General features: G+C 45.2%; 1 protein-coding gene across 3 annotated transcripts in view; it reads right to left on the bottom strand.

Annotated features, from left to right (window-relative positions):
- Col6a4 (collagen, type VI, alpha 4) overlaps positions 1-15,513 on the bottom strand; it is a 106,511-nt gene that overhangs the window by 69,703 nt on the left and 21,295 nt on the right. For 2 of the 3 annotated variants that reach the window (NM_026763.2, XM_030244544.1), the window contains exons 5-12: positions 14,802-15,410; positions 11,894-12,538; positions 7,827-8,372; positions 6,632-7,186; positions 2,753-3,087; positions 1,462-1,540; positions 304-449; positions 21-113 (exon numbers count right to left, since the gene is read on the bottom strand). In NM_026763.2, the coding sequence (NP_081039.2) occupies positions 21-113; positions 304-449; positions 1,462-1,540; positions 2,753-3,087; positions 6,632-7,186; positions 7,827-8,372; positions 11,894-12,538; positions 14,802-15,410 (3,008 nt within the window). Of the gene's footprint in view, positions 1-20; positions 114-303; positions 450-1,461; positions 1,541-2,717; positions 3,088-6,631; positions 7,187-7,826; positions 8,373-11,893; positions 12,539-14,801; positions 15,411-15,513 lie in introns of those variants that run through there. The other variant, XM_011242907.2, reaches the window with a different exon arrangement.

Raw genomic sequence — 15,513 nt, forward strand, 5'->3', positions numbered from 1 at the left:
CCTCACACAGGAACTCTTACCTGCTCCCCTCGACTCCCAGGTTCACCTCTGATCCCATCGTCTCCGTAACATTTGGCATACATGTTACAGCATGTCCTCTCCACAATTGTGTCCTGAAACACAGAACCTGTGTCACATGTGGTTTTTTCTTCTGGGTCACACTACACACTAGACAGGCAAAGTTCTCCCCCTGCCTCACCCCCCTATCCCACCCCTCCACAAGTTTTCAAAGTCGTCACCATCATCACCACCATTACCACCATCAGGACCAAGTGAAAAACAAAGCTTTGGAAGAGGACTCACGAGTTGCTTCAGTAAGACGCTTGGGAGGGATGGCAGACTGGAGCTCAGAGGCTGCCTGTAGGCAAACCCTCTGCCAAACTCCAGCTCCTGCAGCTCTTCTAACTTATGTGCACCTCCCAGGCCGATGAGCAGCAGTCCGGAGAGCCCTTCAAAATGTCAAAGGTGAGGTTTACTACCCATCTTTAGAACCCATCTGTCTCTGCCTCAGTTGGTCACTCACGGTCCCACCATCACCACATCCTCAGTCTGTCTCGTCTCAAGCTGCATTTTTGTGAAAATTGAAAGAAGTTCCCAGGCTAGGTGAGGTGGCTTACATCTGCAGCCCCACAACATGCAATCGAAGGCAAGAAGGTCAGGAGTTCGAGGCCTGCTTGGGCTGCAGGAACTGTTTGGGCTGCTGAGACTGAGCTACACAGCAAGACTCTAACAGAAGAAGAAAGAGGAGGAGGAGGAGGAGGAGGAGGAGGAGGAAGAGGAGGGGGAGGAGGAAGAGGAAGGGGAGGAGGAAGAGGAGGGGGAAGAGGAAGAGGAGGGGGAAGAGGAAGAGGAGGGGGAGGAGGAGGAGGGGAAGGAGATGGGGAAGAGGAAAATACAACTAGCCTTCTTTTTCATTGCTGTTGGTGCTGTTTGGTTTGGTTGGTTGGTTGTTTCATTGAGATTCTACTTATGTAGCCCTGGCTGGCCCAGTGCTTCCAAGAAAGCCCAGGCTAACCTCAAACTATCAATGGTCATCTTGCCTTTCTTCAAATGCTTTTTTTTTTATTTTTGTTTGAGATTTGAATATATATTGAAGATATATATACATATATGTATATATGTGTGTATGTGTGTGTGTGTGTGTTTATATATATCACCCTGGTAAGGAAAGAAGGAAGGAGAACTCTGGTAATCGCATGACTACTTATGCATATTCTGATCCTCTTCTTGAGGATGCACAGTAAGATTGCGCTTCTAAATTTTAGATTGCAATTGCTAGGAGTGGGAGACGGCTCTACATCCCCAACTCACACAAGGGACACCAGGCTTCGGCCCTTTGGAACCCTGCTCCACCCACTAGGGCAGGTGGCTTCCTGGGGCCCATCCCCACCTGAGGCATAAGGGACTCAGCCTAGGTGGGAGGGGCCAGTCCATTCAGAACACATGCAGAGGTGTGCTTACCTCTGCTGCGAAGGAACTCTGAGGTTCTCCTCAGCCTCTCTAGGTCTTCATCAAGTCCGTCTGTAAACACTAAAAGGACCTGGGGAACAGAGGTGAGGTGGTGAGAGTGTTGGAGAGGGAAGGGAAGAGAGCAGGAAGAATGGAGGAAACGAAAGAAAGAAGAGAATGCAGAAGCACATGCTATAAATTACACAATTCTTTTTTATTTTTTATTTTATTTATATATAAATATATTTATTTTGTTTATTTTTATATTTTAATTTATATATAATTTTATATGATAAGTTATATATATGTATATATAAATATATACAAGTATATGTCATATACCATACATATATGTTTTTTCAAAACAGGGTTTCTCTGTGTCTGGCCATCCTGGAACTCACTCTGTAGACCAGGTTGGCCTCAAACTCAGAACTCAGAGCCTGCCTCTGCCTCTAGTGCTGGGACTAAAGGTGTATACCACTACCACCTGGTCACAATTCTTAAAATACAAGTGATTTTTTTTTGTGCCCAGCCTATTCCTTCTGACTTACCCATTGGTTACTAAATTACAAATCTATTTTTATTTTAACTTTCCCTCCCCTTCTCGAGGGGGAGGAGTGTTGTTGTTGAAACAGTCTAAAGTATTCACTGAAAGATACTTTACAAAAGTTGTCTCCTCCATCTTTTATGCATTCAAAAAAAAAATAGCAGAGTGCCATTAACAAGAGGAGAGAAGGCAGGTAGGGGACACTGTGGATGGAGTATAAAACTGAGTGTAAGCTAAGCCTGAATTATACCATTTAGGGGGGCATCAGGTAGACAGACGAAGCTTCGTGGGTGTGCCTGGGCTGCTCAAGGTAGTGAGAGAAAAATAACAGATTCACTCTGAAAATAGCTATGAGTGCACCTAAGAGACCAGGGGGCCATACAGCAGCCTGAGTGTCTTGAGAATAAATTGTGCAGGTAGGGCATAGTGGCACACCCCTTTAATCCCAGCACTGGTAAGGCAGAGGCAGGTAGAGCTCTGTGAGTTCAAGGCCAGCCTGAGCTACACAGAGAGACCCTGTCTCAAACAAGCAAAAGAAGGAGTTAAGCCATGGAAGCATTTGGATAATTAACCAGTGAGCAGCTGGAAGGCAAGGCTTTATTCCTTGCTCCCTCCTTGTTTAGCACAGAGCCTCTGGGACTTAATAAAAATATGCCCAATGAATGGAAGCCACCTCTTGTCAGTTCTGTTAACTTCAGTTACAAAAGCTTTTGTATCCTACCCTGCTCCACAGCCTGGGTCCTAGGCATGCAGTACCTTCACTTTAGCAAGAGACAGGTGAATGGCAGTCTCTCCCAGGGACTGCAGAAAGTCTACATCCATACGGTTGTTTACAGAACCCTGATGCACCAAGAACTTCTGGATGGTCTCATCGCTGTATTTCTCAAAGCCGGAATCAAAGACAGGCTGGTCGCTGGAGCCTGGAACCACATATCGGAACCTCGGCTCCATCTGGCCAGGAGCCTCACAGCTGATGTTAGAGAGAAAAGCCAGCTGTTGCATCAGCTCCGGCAGCAACCTTCGAAGCTCCTGCTGAGCTCGCTCTGAAGAGGTTGAGGTATCAACTCCTACAGACAGATCTATGTTGCAGCCTTTGAAAATGGAAAAGCAAGGTTAGTTGCCTGCAGCTGTAGAAGATAGTATAGCAGTCCAAACTTAAATAAGTTAAATTGGGGGGTTATTTGTTACATAGTAAAAGCTAACTGATACAAAGTACACCTTGCTGTGCCTTTGTGGTTGCAGTTCCTATTTCCTCTGCCTTGAGTATTCTTTCCTGTGCAACTGATTGACATATCCAAACCCCTGCCTGACCCTCCTCCCAAGTGTTCTGTTTTTACCTGTATCTCCTCTGATCAAGTACTTAACATCCTGTGCATCTATCGAAGCTTCACCTAGTCTTCTCTTCTACTTAACAGGGGTTCCTTAAGAGTGGGAGCTACGGCATCTATTCTCCCATGATCTAATACACCACTGTATGTCTGACAGGTACAGAAGCCTATAAATAAGTCTTGAGTCACCTTCAGCCCTGGGGATTTTCTTCCTCATCTCCCGGTCGTACATCAGTCACGGTTGGGTGTATAGGAAACTATTAGAAAGGGTCAATGCTGAGTGGTATGCTCTGTTATGTTTCTTCTGCCTGAAAAACTGCAAGTCCCTCTGGGGAAACTAAATCTAGAATTTGGAGGTCCACTGGTATTTCAGGCTATAATTAGTGTATAATCATCCCATTGACGAAATTCCATTGAGAATGCAAAATTGATGCTCACAGATAACATCTAGTTTAGGACGTAAATGAGTGAATAACTTAGCAGCCATGAGAGAGCTAGTACTATTAATTACTTCAGCAGGAGTAGTGCATAGTTAAAACTACTTTAAACAAGCTAGATATGTGGACATTTTCTCCTTAAATTTTCACACATGGTAGGCTAACAGGATGGCTCAAGAGATAAAGAGGTGCTTGCTGTCAAGCCAGAAGACCTGAGTTCAAGACCCCTCATGATAGAAGGAGCACAAACTGCTGTAAGTTATCCTCTGTGTGCGTATGCGCACGCGCACACACACACACACACTAAAATAAATGTAATTATTTAATCTTCATGCATCAGAATACTTGACTCAGAAAAATTAAAACTACAGATTAGGGAATAGAATTTGGGGAGGAATAAGTATGTAGTTGGCCCTTCACCAATAAAATGTTTCCCCAAAATCGGAGATCCGGGGCTGGGATATGAGAGCATACCCACACTAGCTGGTGTCTGAAGCTAGCACAATGAAAACTGTCTGTCTCCTGCTTTCAGATCACATGACTTGTTTTTAAATCTAGTTCAGGTTCACAAAATGGCACTCACAGATATAAATCCCATTTCTATGTTAGACCCAATTTTATGCAGGAGAGCTTTTGCTTTGTGCATGTCGTTATTATTGTGTTTCTAATTTACATCCCCCTAGAACCTTCTGAGCCGACTTTATTCAGTAATTAGCAAAGGTAAGGAGCCATTTTCTTTTCTGTTAATGGAGAGGGTTGGATCTTGGCAGGCAATCTCCAAGGTCTTTTTCAGCTTTGTGACTCTAGATTTCTGTAATTAATTAGTGCCTGTCTGTTATTAAAGTGCCTGGTCCAATCTCATCAAAAAGTTAAAAGAAAACCTGGATGAGCAAAAATTCCAATCCAACTGGAAAAAAAAAATGGGAAGAAAAGGTGGGTGCTGTTCACCTGCAAAGAAAGGAAATATAGGACTTTGATACCTGACGGATTCTTTGCTTTTTTTGTTTTGCTTTGCCATTTGGGGGTCCGGTTTGTCTTGTTTGAAGCTAGTGTGCTTTACCGCTGAACTACACCTCTGCCTCCATCTTTACAATAACTGCACCCATATGTTTGTTCTAAATGATCTCCAAAGTCACTGGGCTACTACAAAGCAATGCTCATCTCGAAACAGCATAAGCAAAGACACTAATTTAATATGTCACAAAAATAGATTTTCAAGCTTTAATGGGATACAGAGAGTGTTAGCATGCCTTCTAGGCTCCACCCACAGTTACCTGGCAACAGCCTGGCTTCCTATAAAAGGGCTATTTGCCCCCTCCTCTCTTTCTTACTCTCTTATACTCTCTGACTCTCTTCTCTCCCTCACCCCTTTCTCCCTCTCTCCCCTCCCTCTGAATTGAACTCAGTGGGTCTCACACACATACACACACATGCACATGCACGTGCACACATGCACATACATACACACATGCACACACATATACACATGCATGCACATACATACACACATGCACACATACATGCACATGTGCATACAGTGATAATCACTGGGAAGAAGAGTGGGTGCCTCAGGAGTGGAGGGGAATGAAAGGGGTGATGGCATAAAAATGACTGATTTGCATTAGAGACATGGATAAAATTTTCAAAGAGTAATTAGTCAGTTAATGTTTAAAATGAAGACTCCTCATTTCCCAGTCTTCGTTTTAACACTGTCCCAGATGATTCCAACATGTTTACGTTTCTAAGACCTAGTCGTGCTATATTATACAGCATCAAAAGATGCACTAGTGGTCCAGCAAGGTGGTACACACATCTTCAATCCCAGCACTCAAGAGGCAGAGGCAGGTGGATCTCTGGAGACTAAGGCTACCCTAGTCTACATAGCAAATTCAGGGCCAGCCAGGGATGCATAAAACAAAACAAAACAAAACAAAACAAAACAAAACAAAACCCTGTCTCAAAAAAAATAATAAAATAAAAGGCACCACTCAGACTGTAGAGCCATCTGCCTTGAGGATGTAGTTCAGTGGTAGAGCATTTGCTTAGCATTGCCAAAGCCTTGTATTCAGTAAGGGGGGTGGGGGGAATCTGCGGATCTGGGGTCAGTCTGTAACTCCAGTCCTAGAGGGAATCCAATGCCCTCTTCTGGCCTCCATGGGCACTGCACATTTGTGGTCCACAGACATATGGAAGCAAAATATACTCACAAAATAAAAATAAACATTTGGAAAAAATGAAAAGTTAGCTATTCTAAGGGTTTGAGATGGAATCTAATGGCAGAATGGTTTGCCTGGAAAGCTCAAGGCCCTGGGTTAAGTCCTCAAAACTGCAGTGTAGGGGATATGAGTGTGTGAATGTGTGTGCACGTGTGTCTGTGTGTCTGTATGTGTGTCTGTGTGTCTCTGTGTGCATGTGTGTCTGTATCTGTGTGTGTTCATGTGTTTATGTATCTGTGTGTATATGTTTGTGTATGAGTGCCTTTGCGTATATGTGTTTCTGTATATGTATGTGTGTCTATCTGTGTCTATTTGTGTGTGTCTTTGTGTATGTGTCTGTGTGTATCTGTATGTTTATCTGTGTCTATGTGTGTGTCTATGTGTATGTGTCTGTGTGTGTGCATGTGCCTGTGTGTGCATGTATCTATGTGTCTCTGTGTGTGTATTTGTGTATGTGTGTCTATGTGTGCCTTCGTGTATTTATGTACATTTCTGTGTGTGACACTGTTGTGTCAAGAGCTCAGAGCCAACAGATATCTTCCCATCCAACTCCTGCCTAGTTAGAAGGATCAGAGTTCTGCATTATTAAGAGAGCAAACAGGGTCCCCGACATCTCTGATAGATTGCAGACCAAATAACTTTTCTGTCACTCACCTTGGGAACTACAGACCTCAGAAAGAATTTCCTTTTCCAGGCTCTGCAGGGACTCAAAATTTTCCTCCTGGAATACTTTGTCCTGGTCATTGGTGATCTCCAAAAGCTGGGCTCTTTGAACATTTCCCACCCCGATAGCAAAAATAATTATGTTTCTGTCCCTGAGGGCTTTGGCTGGGGGAGCTACATTATCCTGGGAGACCCCGTCGGTGATCACAATCAAATACTGATGAACTCTGGGTCTCCCTCCTCTTGAACTGTCAAAAAAGGGCAGAGTGAAATTCAAGGCTTTCCCAGTATGGGTACCATCACTCATCTGTTGGACACTCAAGATGGCTCTGCACATGTCCACCTTTGAGGAGTACCGGTTAAGCCTGAATTCTTCCTGGGGATTGGAGCTGAACTGCAGAAGGCCAATCTGAATTTCATCAGCACCGATATTAGACTGGTTCACCATCCTCTCCATGAAGTCCTTCATCTTTTCAAAGTCTTTAGGAGCGATGGATTCTGAGCCATCAATCAAGAAGATGATGTCAGCTTTCTGGCTCTTACAGTCTGGGGGGCGGGGGGGTAGGGGCAACACGAGAGGACATTTGGTCAGAACCTGGAACCAGTGGGTTACAAGTCCCCACGGACAACCAAGGGAGCAGATACACAGCGCAAAAATATTTTCAAAGGGAATGAGGGGTAGTCAATAAATTTTCTGCAACTCAGCACAAAGGAGTCTCAATATAAGACACAGGCGTGGGATAGAGACATAAAATTTGACCAGCTTGGTTTAGGCCAGGTCACTGTCACTCTGTGCTCAAAATTCACTCACCAGCCAGTGGATTACGTAAGAGAATAAAGACCATTCACGTAATTAAAGATCCACTAAATAGATTTTTTTTTAAATCTTACTCGATCAGCAGTAAAGGCCATGGCGAGGGGCCTGTGCTCCTGTAAGTAACCTCTCACCCGTGTTCCCAGAATTCACTGGGTTGCAAACAGAGGAAAAGGAAAAACAAAAAGAAAAAGAGAGAAAAAAAACTACAAAAAATAGAAGGGGCAGTTAGAAAGGAAAACAGGGATCAGCAGAAAGAAGAGGGAGCAAGAGAGACTAAAGGGATGAAGATGATATATATATATACACATAGAATATAATGAAAGCCGATTATCATGCATAATTAATATATGATCACTTGTTAGTTCTTACTCTCTGAGGAGCAGATGTCCCGAATGACTTCCTGGTGGATGGACTTCAAGGAATCAAACTCATATATGAAAAACATCTTTTTGCTTGCTATTTCCTCAAGCTCAGTCGTATTAGCATCCCTTACTCCAATGGCATAAATATTGACTCCGATGTCCCTCAATCCCTGCGCAGCCTCAGCCACCGGGTCGGTAGACTGACCATCAGTGATGACAATGAGGTATCGGGCAACGTCGATTCTGGCAGTGTTTTGGAAGACTGGTACCATTTTGCTTAAGGCCTTGCCAGTGGTGGTACCACCTCCCACCTGTTGGATGTTGTCAATGGCTGCGCTCAGTCCTGCCATGCTGGCATACTGGGTGAGGAAAAACTGGCTTATAATTTTGTCTGAGTACTGAACGACTCCAAATCGTACTCTGTCGGGCCCAATGTGGAACATCTTTATCACCTCCTTCATGAAGTCCTTCATTTCAATGAAGTCGTTGGGTTTGATGCTGCCAGATCCATCAATAAGGAAGTAAATGTCTGCCTTCTCCACACTCTCGCAGCCTGGCCAATGAGAAGAGGCCACAACCCATTAGAACAGAATGTCAGGAGGAGCCAAAACCACTGATCCTGACTACCACCGTACACCCTCAGCACCCATACTCCCCTGAGCATGGAGGATTGTAAGCCTCTTCCTGGGCAGAACCCAATGCCAGAGGGAGACTAGTCGCAGCCACTAGCCAACAGTTGGCAGGGTTGGTTAAATGCCCCAGCTCTTGAGCATGGTTTGGTGGTGTGTCCCTTTAATCCCAGCACTCAGGAGGCAGAGGTATGTGAGTTCAAGGCCAGCCTGATAAATATAGTAAGTTCAAGACCAGCCAGAACTACATATGAGACCCTGTCTCAAAAAAAAAACATACATACATATACAAATATATATACATATATACATATATACATATATATATATACATATATACATATATACATATATACATATATACATATATACATATATACATATATACATATATACATATATACATATATACACATATATACACATATATACATATATACATACCCCGGTTCTCTCACTCTTGGGTAGGAAACCTCTTAAGTTAGTTCCCCATAGCTTCCCTGAGGCTCCAGCAGAACTGGGTCTGAATTTTCCTGCAGCCAAACCTTAGGTTATCTCCCATCCCCCCTCACTCTATTCTCTTATTCTCCCAAATCTCTAATCCCCTCTGATGTGGGAACCAGGATCCAGGAAGGGGTGAGGGAGACAGAGTCATCAACCCAGGAAACATTCTGGAGACTAGCATCAGGGTACAGATCTATTGTATTGGACAGCAGCAAGAATTTCTACACAGCCTCTGTAACAATGGAGAATCAATACTAGGTGCAGAGTAGCCAACTGTCCCACTGTCACTGTGGGGAGGTGCCAGGCTACTAGCACCTGAGGGGATTTCTGTAAAGAAGGGTGAAGCAGCCACCTCCCTGTTCCGGGTCCATTCTGAGGTTTCACTAGTTTGCTAGGAGCCTATTTTGTGTCCCGAGGTATGCAGCGGACATGGGCATTCCTACTATTAGGGCTGTGTGGAAGCTTTCTGTACCATCCTCCTGGCCCCACCCAAGGACCACAGCACCCACACCCTCGCAGCACCCGCTGAGGTCACCCACAGCCATGCAGACAAGCCATGGTGTCCTAATGCTCCTCACCTCTAAGCCATCTCTCCAGGCCTCGGGTTAAAACCTTTGGAATGTATTAACTTGGTGGATCCCTGGGCTCCAATAACCAAAAGCCTAAGAATGTCATCAGATAGCATCTGTGACCCATGGCAGAGATTTCCCCGCTGTTTTATCCCACCTGCCTAAGGTTTCCACCATTGTTTCTGAAAAGTACTGCGACTTATAGCTTCCTTTAGTCATCAGATATTACCATGCTGGAACATGGAGTTTGGGATAGCTTATTCCGTGCTCCTGTATGTGGAGGTTAGAGTAAGACTGGCCCCCATGGGCTCATATGTTTGAATGCTTGGTTGGTGAACTGTTGGAAAGGATTAGAAGGCGTGGTCTTATTGGAGTAGGCATATAGATGGGGTGAGCTTTAAGGTTCCAAAAATCACACACCAGGCCCAATGTGTCTGACTGTCTAATTGTCTGTGTCCCTCTGTGTCTCTGTGGCAGTGTCTCTCTCTGTGTCTCTGTCTCTGTCTTATCTCTGTGTCTGTGTGTGTGTCTCTCTCTGCTTCTCTGTCTCTCTCTGTCTCTCTGTCTGTCTCTCTCTCTGTGTCTATCTGTCTCTCTCTGTCTCTCTGTCTGTCTCTCTGTCTGTCTCTCTCTGTCTCTCTCTCTGCCTGTCTCTCTCTCTGCCTGTCTCTCTCTCTCTCTCTCTCTCTCTCTCTCTCTCTACCAGTTGCCTGTTGATTGTGCTCCAGCACCATACATACCTGTGTGCTACCATGTTCCTCTCCATGACCATGGGCTAAGCCTTTGAAACTGTAAGCCAGACCCTAACCAAATGCTTTTCTTTGTAAGAGTTGCCTTAGTCATGGTATCTCCTCACAGCAACAGAACAATAACTAAGACACTGTGTCTGTCGTTCTTACTCATATGTGGCTCCGGAAAAGAATGCCTCACCATTAAAGTGAGAGTTGTGGTTTTGGGTTGGCATGTGGTTTACAGGAAGATGTCTGCCCCTATGGGAGGTGATGGGCAGATGGCTATCTAGAGACGGAGAGAAGGACCACTGTGCAGGAAGGAATGTCTAGAATGCAGCTCACACAGCAGCAGACCAACATGATACGCCAGGCTCTTCCTGAGATTCTGAGGAGCCCAGGGCGCTGAACACGGCCTAGAATCATACATTCTTACCCATCTTGTGAAATTGAGATAGCTCTCAGGAAAAGGGTGGGGGAAGACGTTCCTTAGAGTCAGGCTTCTCCTGGGCACCTGCATGTATTACACACGCCAAGTGTTTAAAAGGCTCACACACATGTGCATGCATGCATGTGCATGTATGTGTGCCTCTGTGTGTGTGTGATATATACACATTGATCCATAACTGGCAGATCTTCTGATCATTATGATTATCCAGGAAGAATTCTGGTAAAAAATCTTTGACGTTTCTATTAGTATCTAAGCTCCCTCCAAACTCGGGGTGATTTTCCTGATTCTGGGCACCTTCTCAGCTGCTTCGCAGCCTGGGATGGAAGTCAGCTCTCACAGTCTTCAGTCCCTTTGTGAGTTAGCTCTTTTTCTCCTCTTCTGCCCGATAAGAGATAAGCGGGGAATGGACCAGGAAATGAAAGCCTCTTTTAATCAATTTCTCATTGCTAGAACAGAGAGAGGGACTGAGAACACAGGTCAGTGCGGGATGGGGACTTGTTTGTATAATTCAGATTTCTAGGCCTAGGGACAAGAAATCAAGAAAGCATTAAAAAAAAACATTTAGTAATTTTTAAAAATAGAACTTCGGTGGTTTTTTTTCCCCCTGAAGATATAATCACAGGCTTGAATTTTACGTCAATTATCTGCATTTCAGTGATTCAAATTTAAATCTATTCTTCTAAGTTGAGTCTGAGAAATACCAGTATGGTAGAGAAAAAAAAATAGAGAAGCAGACACAAAGGCCTTCATAACAGTGAAAGGTATCTCAGTTTTCCACACTTAAGCCAGGTGTGGTAATGCAGGACTTGAGAGGTAGAGGCAGGAGGACAGGGATTTTATCAGGTCATAGTAAATTTGAGGCCAGCCTGTTTTACGAGAGACCCTTTCTCAAAAAGTAACCTATTTACTAGGAACATAACTTTCTCTCTTGTGTTTAGAATCAGGACAAAACTACGATTTTCAAAGTTGAGGTTTCTGGGTTTTTTTTTAATGAGTTGACCCCAATTTTTGTTCATGGTGAAAAAGGGAAAGGAAGGAGCAGCACACAGCCCCCAGATGCAGACACGCCCTCCTACCTTCCTGTGTGCTCCCCAGATGCAGACAGGCCCTCCTACCTTCCTGTGTGCTCCCCAGATGCAGACACGCCCTCCTACCTTCCTGTGTGCTCCCCAGATGCAGACATGCCCTCCTACCTTCCTGTGTGCTTTGTCGTGTGCTTTCTGGAATAAAGCTCATCAGAGGAGGCATTCCGCTCAACATCTCAGGGCAGAGCTTCTTTTTAAGTTTGTTTCCTACAACACTGAGTTGCAGAAAGGACTCTAGGCGGATGGCGTGCTTCCAGGGAGGGTATGTGACAATCTTCTCCAGGTCCTTACTCTCAGAGGCAGGCTGGGTGCCCGCTGCATAGATGGTGACCCCCGCCCTGCGAAGGTAGGAAGCAGGTGTAGACACATTGTCTAGAGAAGGACTTTCTATGATGACCACAGCTATCTGCTGTACGCCCCGATGGGGCCGGCTGCCCTTCTCTGGAAGGAAAACTTCTTTCCTCAGGAAGTCTAAAGCAGCACCTGCCTTCGCCCTTCCTCTTCTTGCTCGGAAAGTTAACCTGTCCAGATGGCGTAAGACTTGGGCAGCGCTTTGATACATATCCAGGGAAAACTCCAGCCTTGGTTTCTCACTGTAAAAGACCAAGCTGACTCTTGTGGTATCAGGATGGATGTTGAGAGAGTGGACAGTGGTCGTCAAGAAATGGACAACTCGCTGGAAATTGGGTTGCCTGGCACTGCTAAAGTCCTCAACAAGGAACACCAGGTCGGCTGGAACGGGAACTAGACATTCTGAAAACCAAAAGACACAGAGAGTTCCAGCCTAAGAATGGAGGAATAAAGAAAATACTCAAATATAAAGGTACTGCTGGGGCATGGTCTATCTGCCACAGTAATGTGTCTAAGGCTTTAAGTTACATTATGCTAACTTCTACTTGGGTGCTTTAGAATTTAGAGAAAGTCTTTTTTTTTCTTTCTTTCTTTCTTTTGGACATCAAAATCAAAATGCATTAAGAGATTCATGCCTATCCCAAAATTCTCAAAAAAAAAAAAGTTATGGACACCCACCATAAAACCACCCAAGATCACCTTCCAATTTGTCTAACAATCTTAGAAGCTTGGGGTATTGGCTGGCTTTTTCCTTCATTTTTCTACCTTCAAGAAGACTCTGAGTCAAAATCCTCTCTACGGGTCTGAAACATCCTTTACTTCATCACTTCCCCCCACCCTTCATGTAATTTCAACAGAGACAAAATGAAATTCTGCAAGTTTTGTGAAAATCTTTCCCCAAATATGGGGCTAACTAGACACAGTGAGGCTTGCCTATGACCCCAGACCTTGGAAGGCTGAGGCAGAGAGTAACAAGTTCAAGGTCATCTTGGTCGAGAGAGAGAGAGAGAGAGAGAGAGAGAGAGAGAGAGAGAGAGAGAGAGAGAGAGAGAGAGAGAGAGAGAGAGAGAGAGTAGAAGGAGGAGGAGGAGGAAGAAGAAGAAGAAGAAGAAGAAGAAGAAGAAGAAGAAGAAGAAGAAGAAGAAGAAGAAGAAGAAGAAGAAGAAGAAGAAGAAAAAGAAGAAGAAGAAGAAGAAGAAGAAGAGGGAGAGGGAGAGGGAGAGGGAGAGGGAGAGGGAGAGGGAGAGGGAGAGGGAGAGGGAGAGGGAGAGGGAGAGGGAGAGGGAGAGGGAGAGGGGCTAGAGACACGGCTCAGTGCTTAAGAGCACTTCCTGCTCTTACAGAGGACCTAGACTCAGTTCCAGACATCCACATGACAGCTCACAGCCACCTGTAATTCCAGACCCAGGGATCACCTGATGCTCTCTTCTGACCTCTGGGGACTCCTTCATGTATGTGGTATACACAAACTCACACAGGTACATACACATATAAATAAAAATAAATAAACAAGAGGGTTGGAAGGATGGCTCATTAGTTGAAAGAACTTGATACTCTTCCAAAGGATCTAAATTTGATTCCCAGTACCCACAGGTGACCCTCAGCCATCTGTAACCGCAGTCCAACTTCCTCTTGTGGCATCCACAGGCTCCAGGCACACACGTGGTACACAGACACATATGTGGCAAAACACCCATGCACATAAACTAGAATGAAAGCTTGATGGTCCATCTAGAAAAGGTATGTGTTAGCTTGGGCTATTATTCAAAACTAGTCACTCCCTGCTCCTCATGTCCGTGGAAACAATATACTTTCTTCCTCCACTGATGCTGACAGTCTCATGACTTACTCTCACTAATAGTATGTAGTAGGTGCTGGAGAGATATGGAAAGAGCTTATACAGTTGGATATTTCTCTATGTCTCCGCAACTGCCACAGGGAGAATTGGCTCAGAGTGGCTGAATAACGTCAGAAGCAGAGCCAATGCCAGCTAAACCTCAGACCTGCTAATAAGCCCAGCTAAGGTCAGCAGATGGCATCACTGGACTTTACAGCTAACCGAGACCTGTGAGGATAAGTCATCACTTCCAACCACTGACACAGACGGCTTGAGCAGCATAGTAGTGGTAGCCATGGGTACCTCAAGATGTCTGACTGAGGCATTCCCATGTCTGCTTTCTCTTCCCTATCTACAGGGGAAAGTCTTTCCTACTGAGGGATGCAGAATGCCTCCTCTACCCCATCTGCTCTTTCCCAACTATTTCTTCCTCCCTCCTCCTCCTCCTCTTTCTCCTCCTCCTCTTCCTCCTCCTCCCTCCTCCTCCTTCTCTTTCTCCTCCTCCCTCCTCCTCCTCCTCCTCTACCTTTAGAAAATAAAATAAGATAACATGGCTTCAAGGAGCGACGCTGGCATCAAACACAGTATGTAACTAATGAAGCTGGCTTATGAACTTCAGTTCCTCCTGCCTCTCTGCACCCAGAGTGCTAAGGCTACAAGCATGCATGGTTGCACCAGCTTATGTGTGGTGCTGGGCGCCAAACCCAAGCCTTCATGCATGATAGGCAATTATCCTATCAACTGAACTACACCCCCAGGCCCCGAGGTTTTCTTCATGCACTGTGACTTCCTGGTAACACACATAGCCAAAGGTCAAGGTTTACTTACCTTCTACAGCGTCCTTCGCAACATCAGTCATGACCCGTGGAGGCTTTGGACTCCCCTGGATGAACATATTCACATCCAGCATTAGCTGTCTGATTCTATCTTCTCCCTGCAGGTCAGACACAAGCACTACAGGCCCTATCCCCTCCAGTTCTGCCCTGTCAAAGTCCTGCAAGCCCACAGACACGATGTCCACGCCTCTCTTCCTCAGGATCTGTGCGACCTCTCCGACCTCGTCCTCAGATTTCCCTGAAGTAATGACTACCACATACTGAGGGACACCCTGTAAGAGCCGGCTTCCTGCTGCCTCCTGGAAGAAAGTCCGATGAAGAAACCGAAGGCCTTGGCCAGTCTTCCTGGAGCCACCTTGGAACACCAAGAGTTCATGGATGTGTGCGACCATCTCATTCCGGGTCTTGTGGGTATTGAACAAAAACTCAGTGTGACCTTGATCGCTATACTGAGCCAGCCCAATCTGGTATTTGTCCTGGCCGACCTCCAGGATGCCAATAATTCTAGAGATGAAATTCTGCATCCACTGGAAACTAGCCTGTGATGTCCCCTGGGAGGTGTCAATAAGAAAGACCACGTCTGCGTAGGTCTTGGTAGACTCTAAAAGTAAAGAAAGGAGATGGGAGGAGAAGACAGGAAAAGATGAATCAAATTAAGCTCTTGTGAAGAAACAGAGTACAAGCATGGTTTGGTGTGGGTGATG

Source organism: Mus musculus, chromosome 9 (assembly GCF_000001635.26).
Source record: "Mus musculus strain C57BL/6J chromosome 9, GRCm38.p6 C57BL/6J".
NCBI lineage: Eukaryota > Metazoa > Chordata > Mammalia > Rodentia > Muridae > Mus > Mus musculus.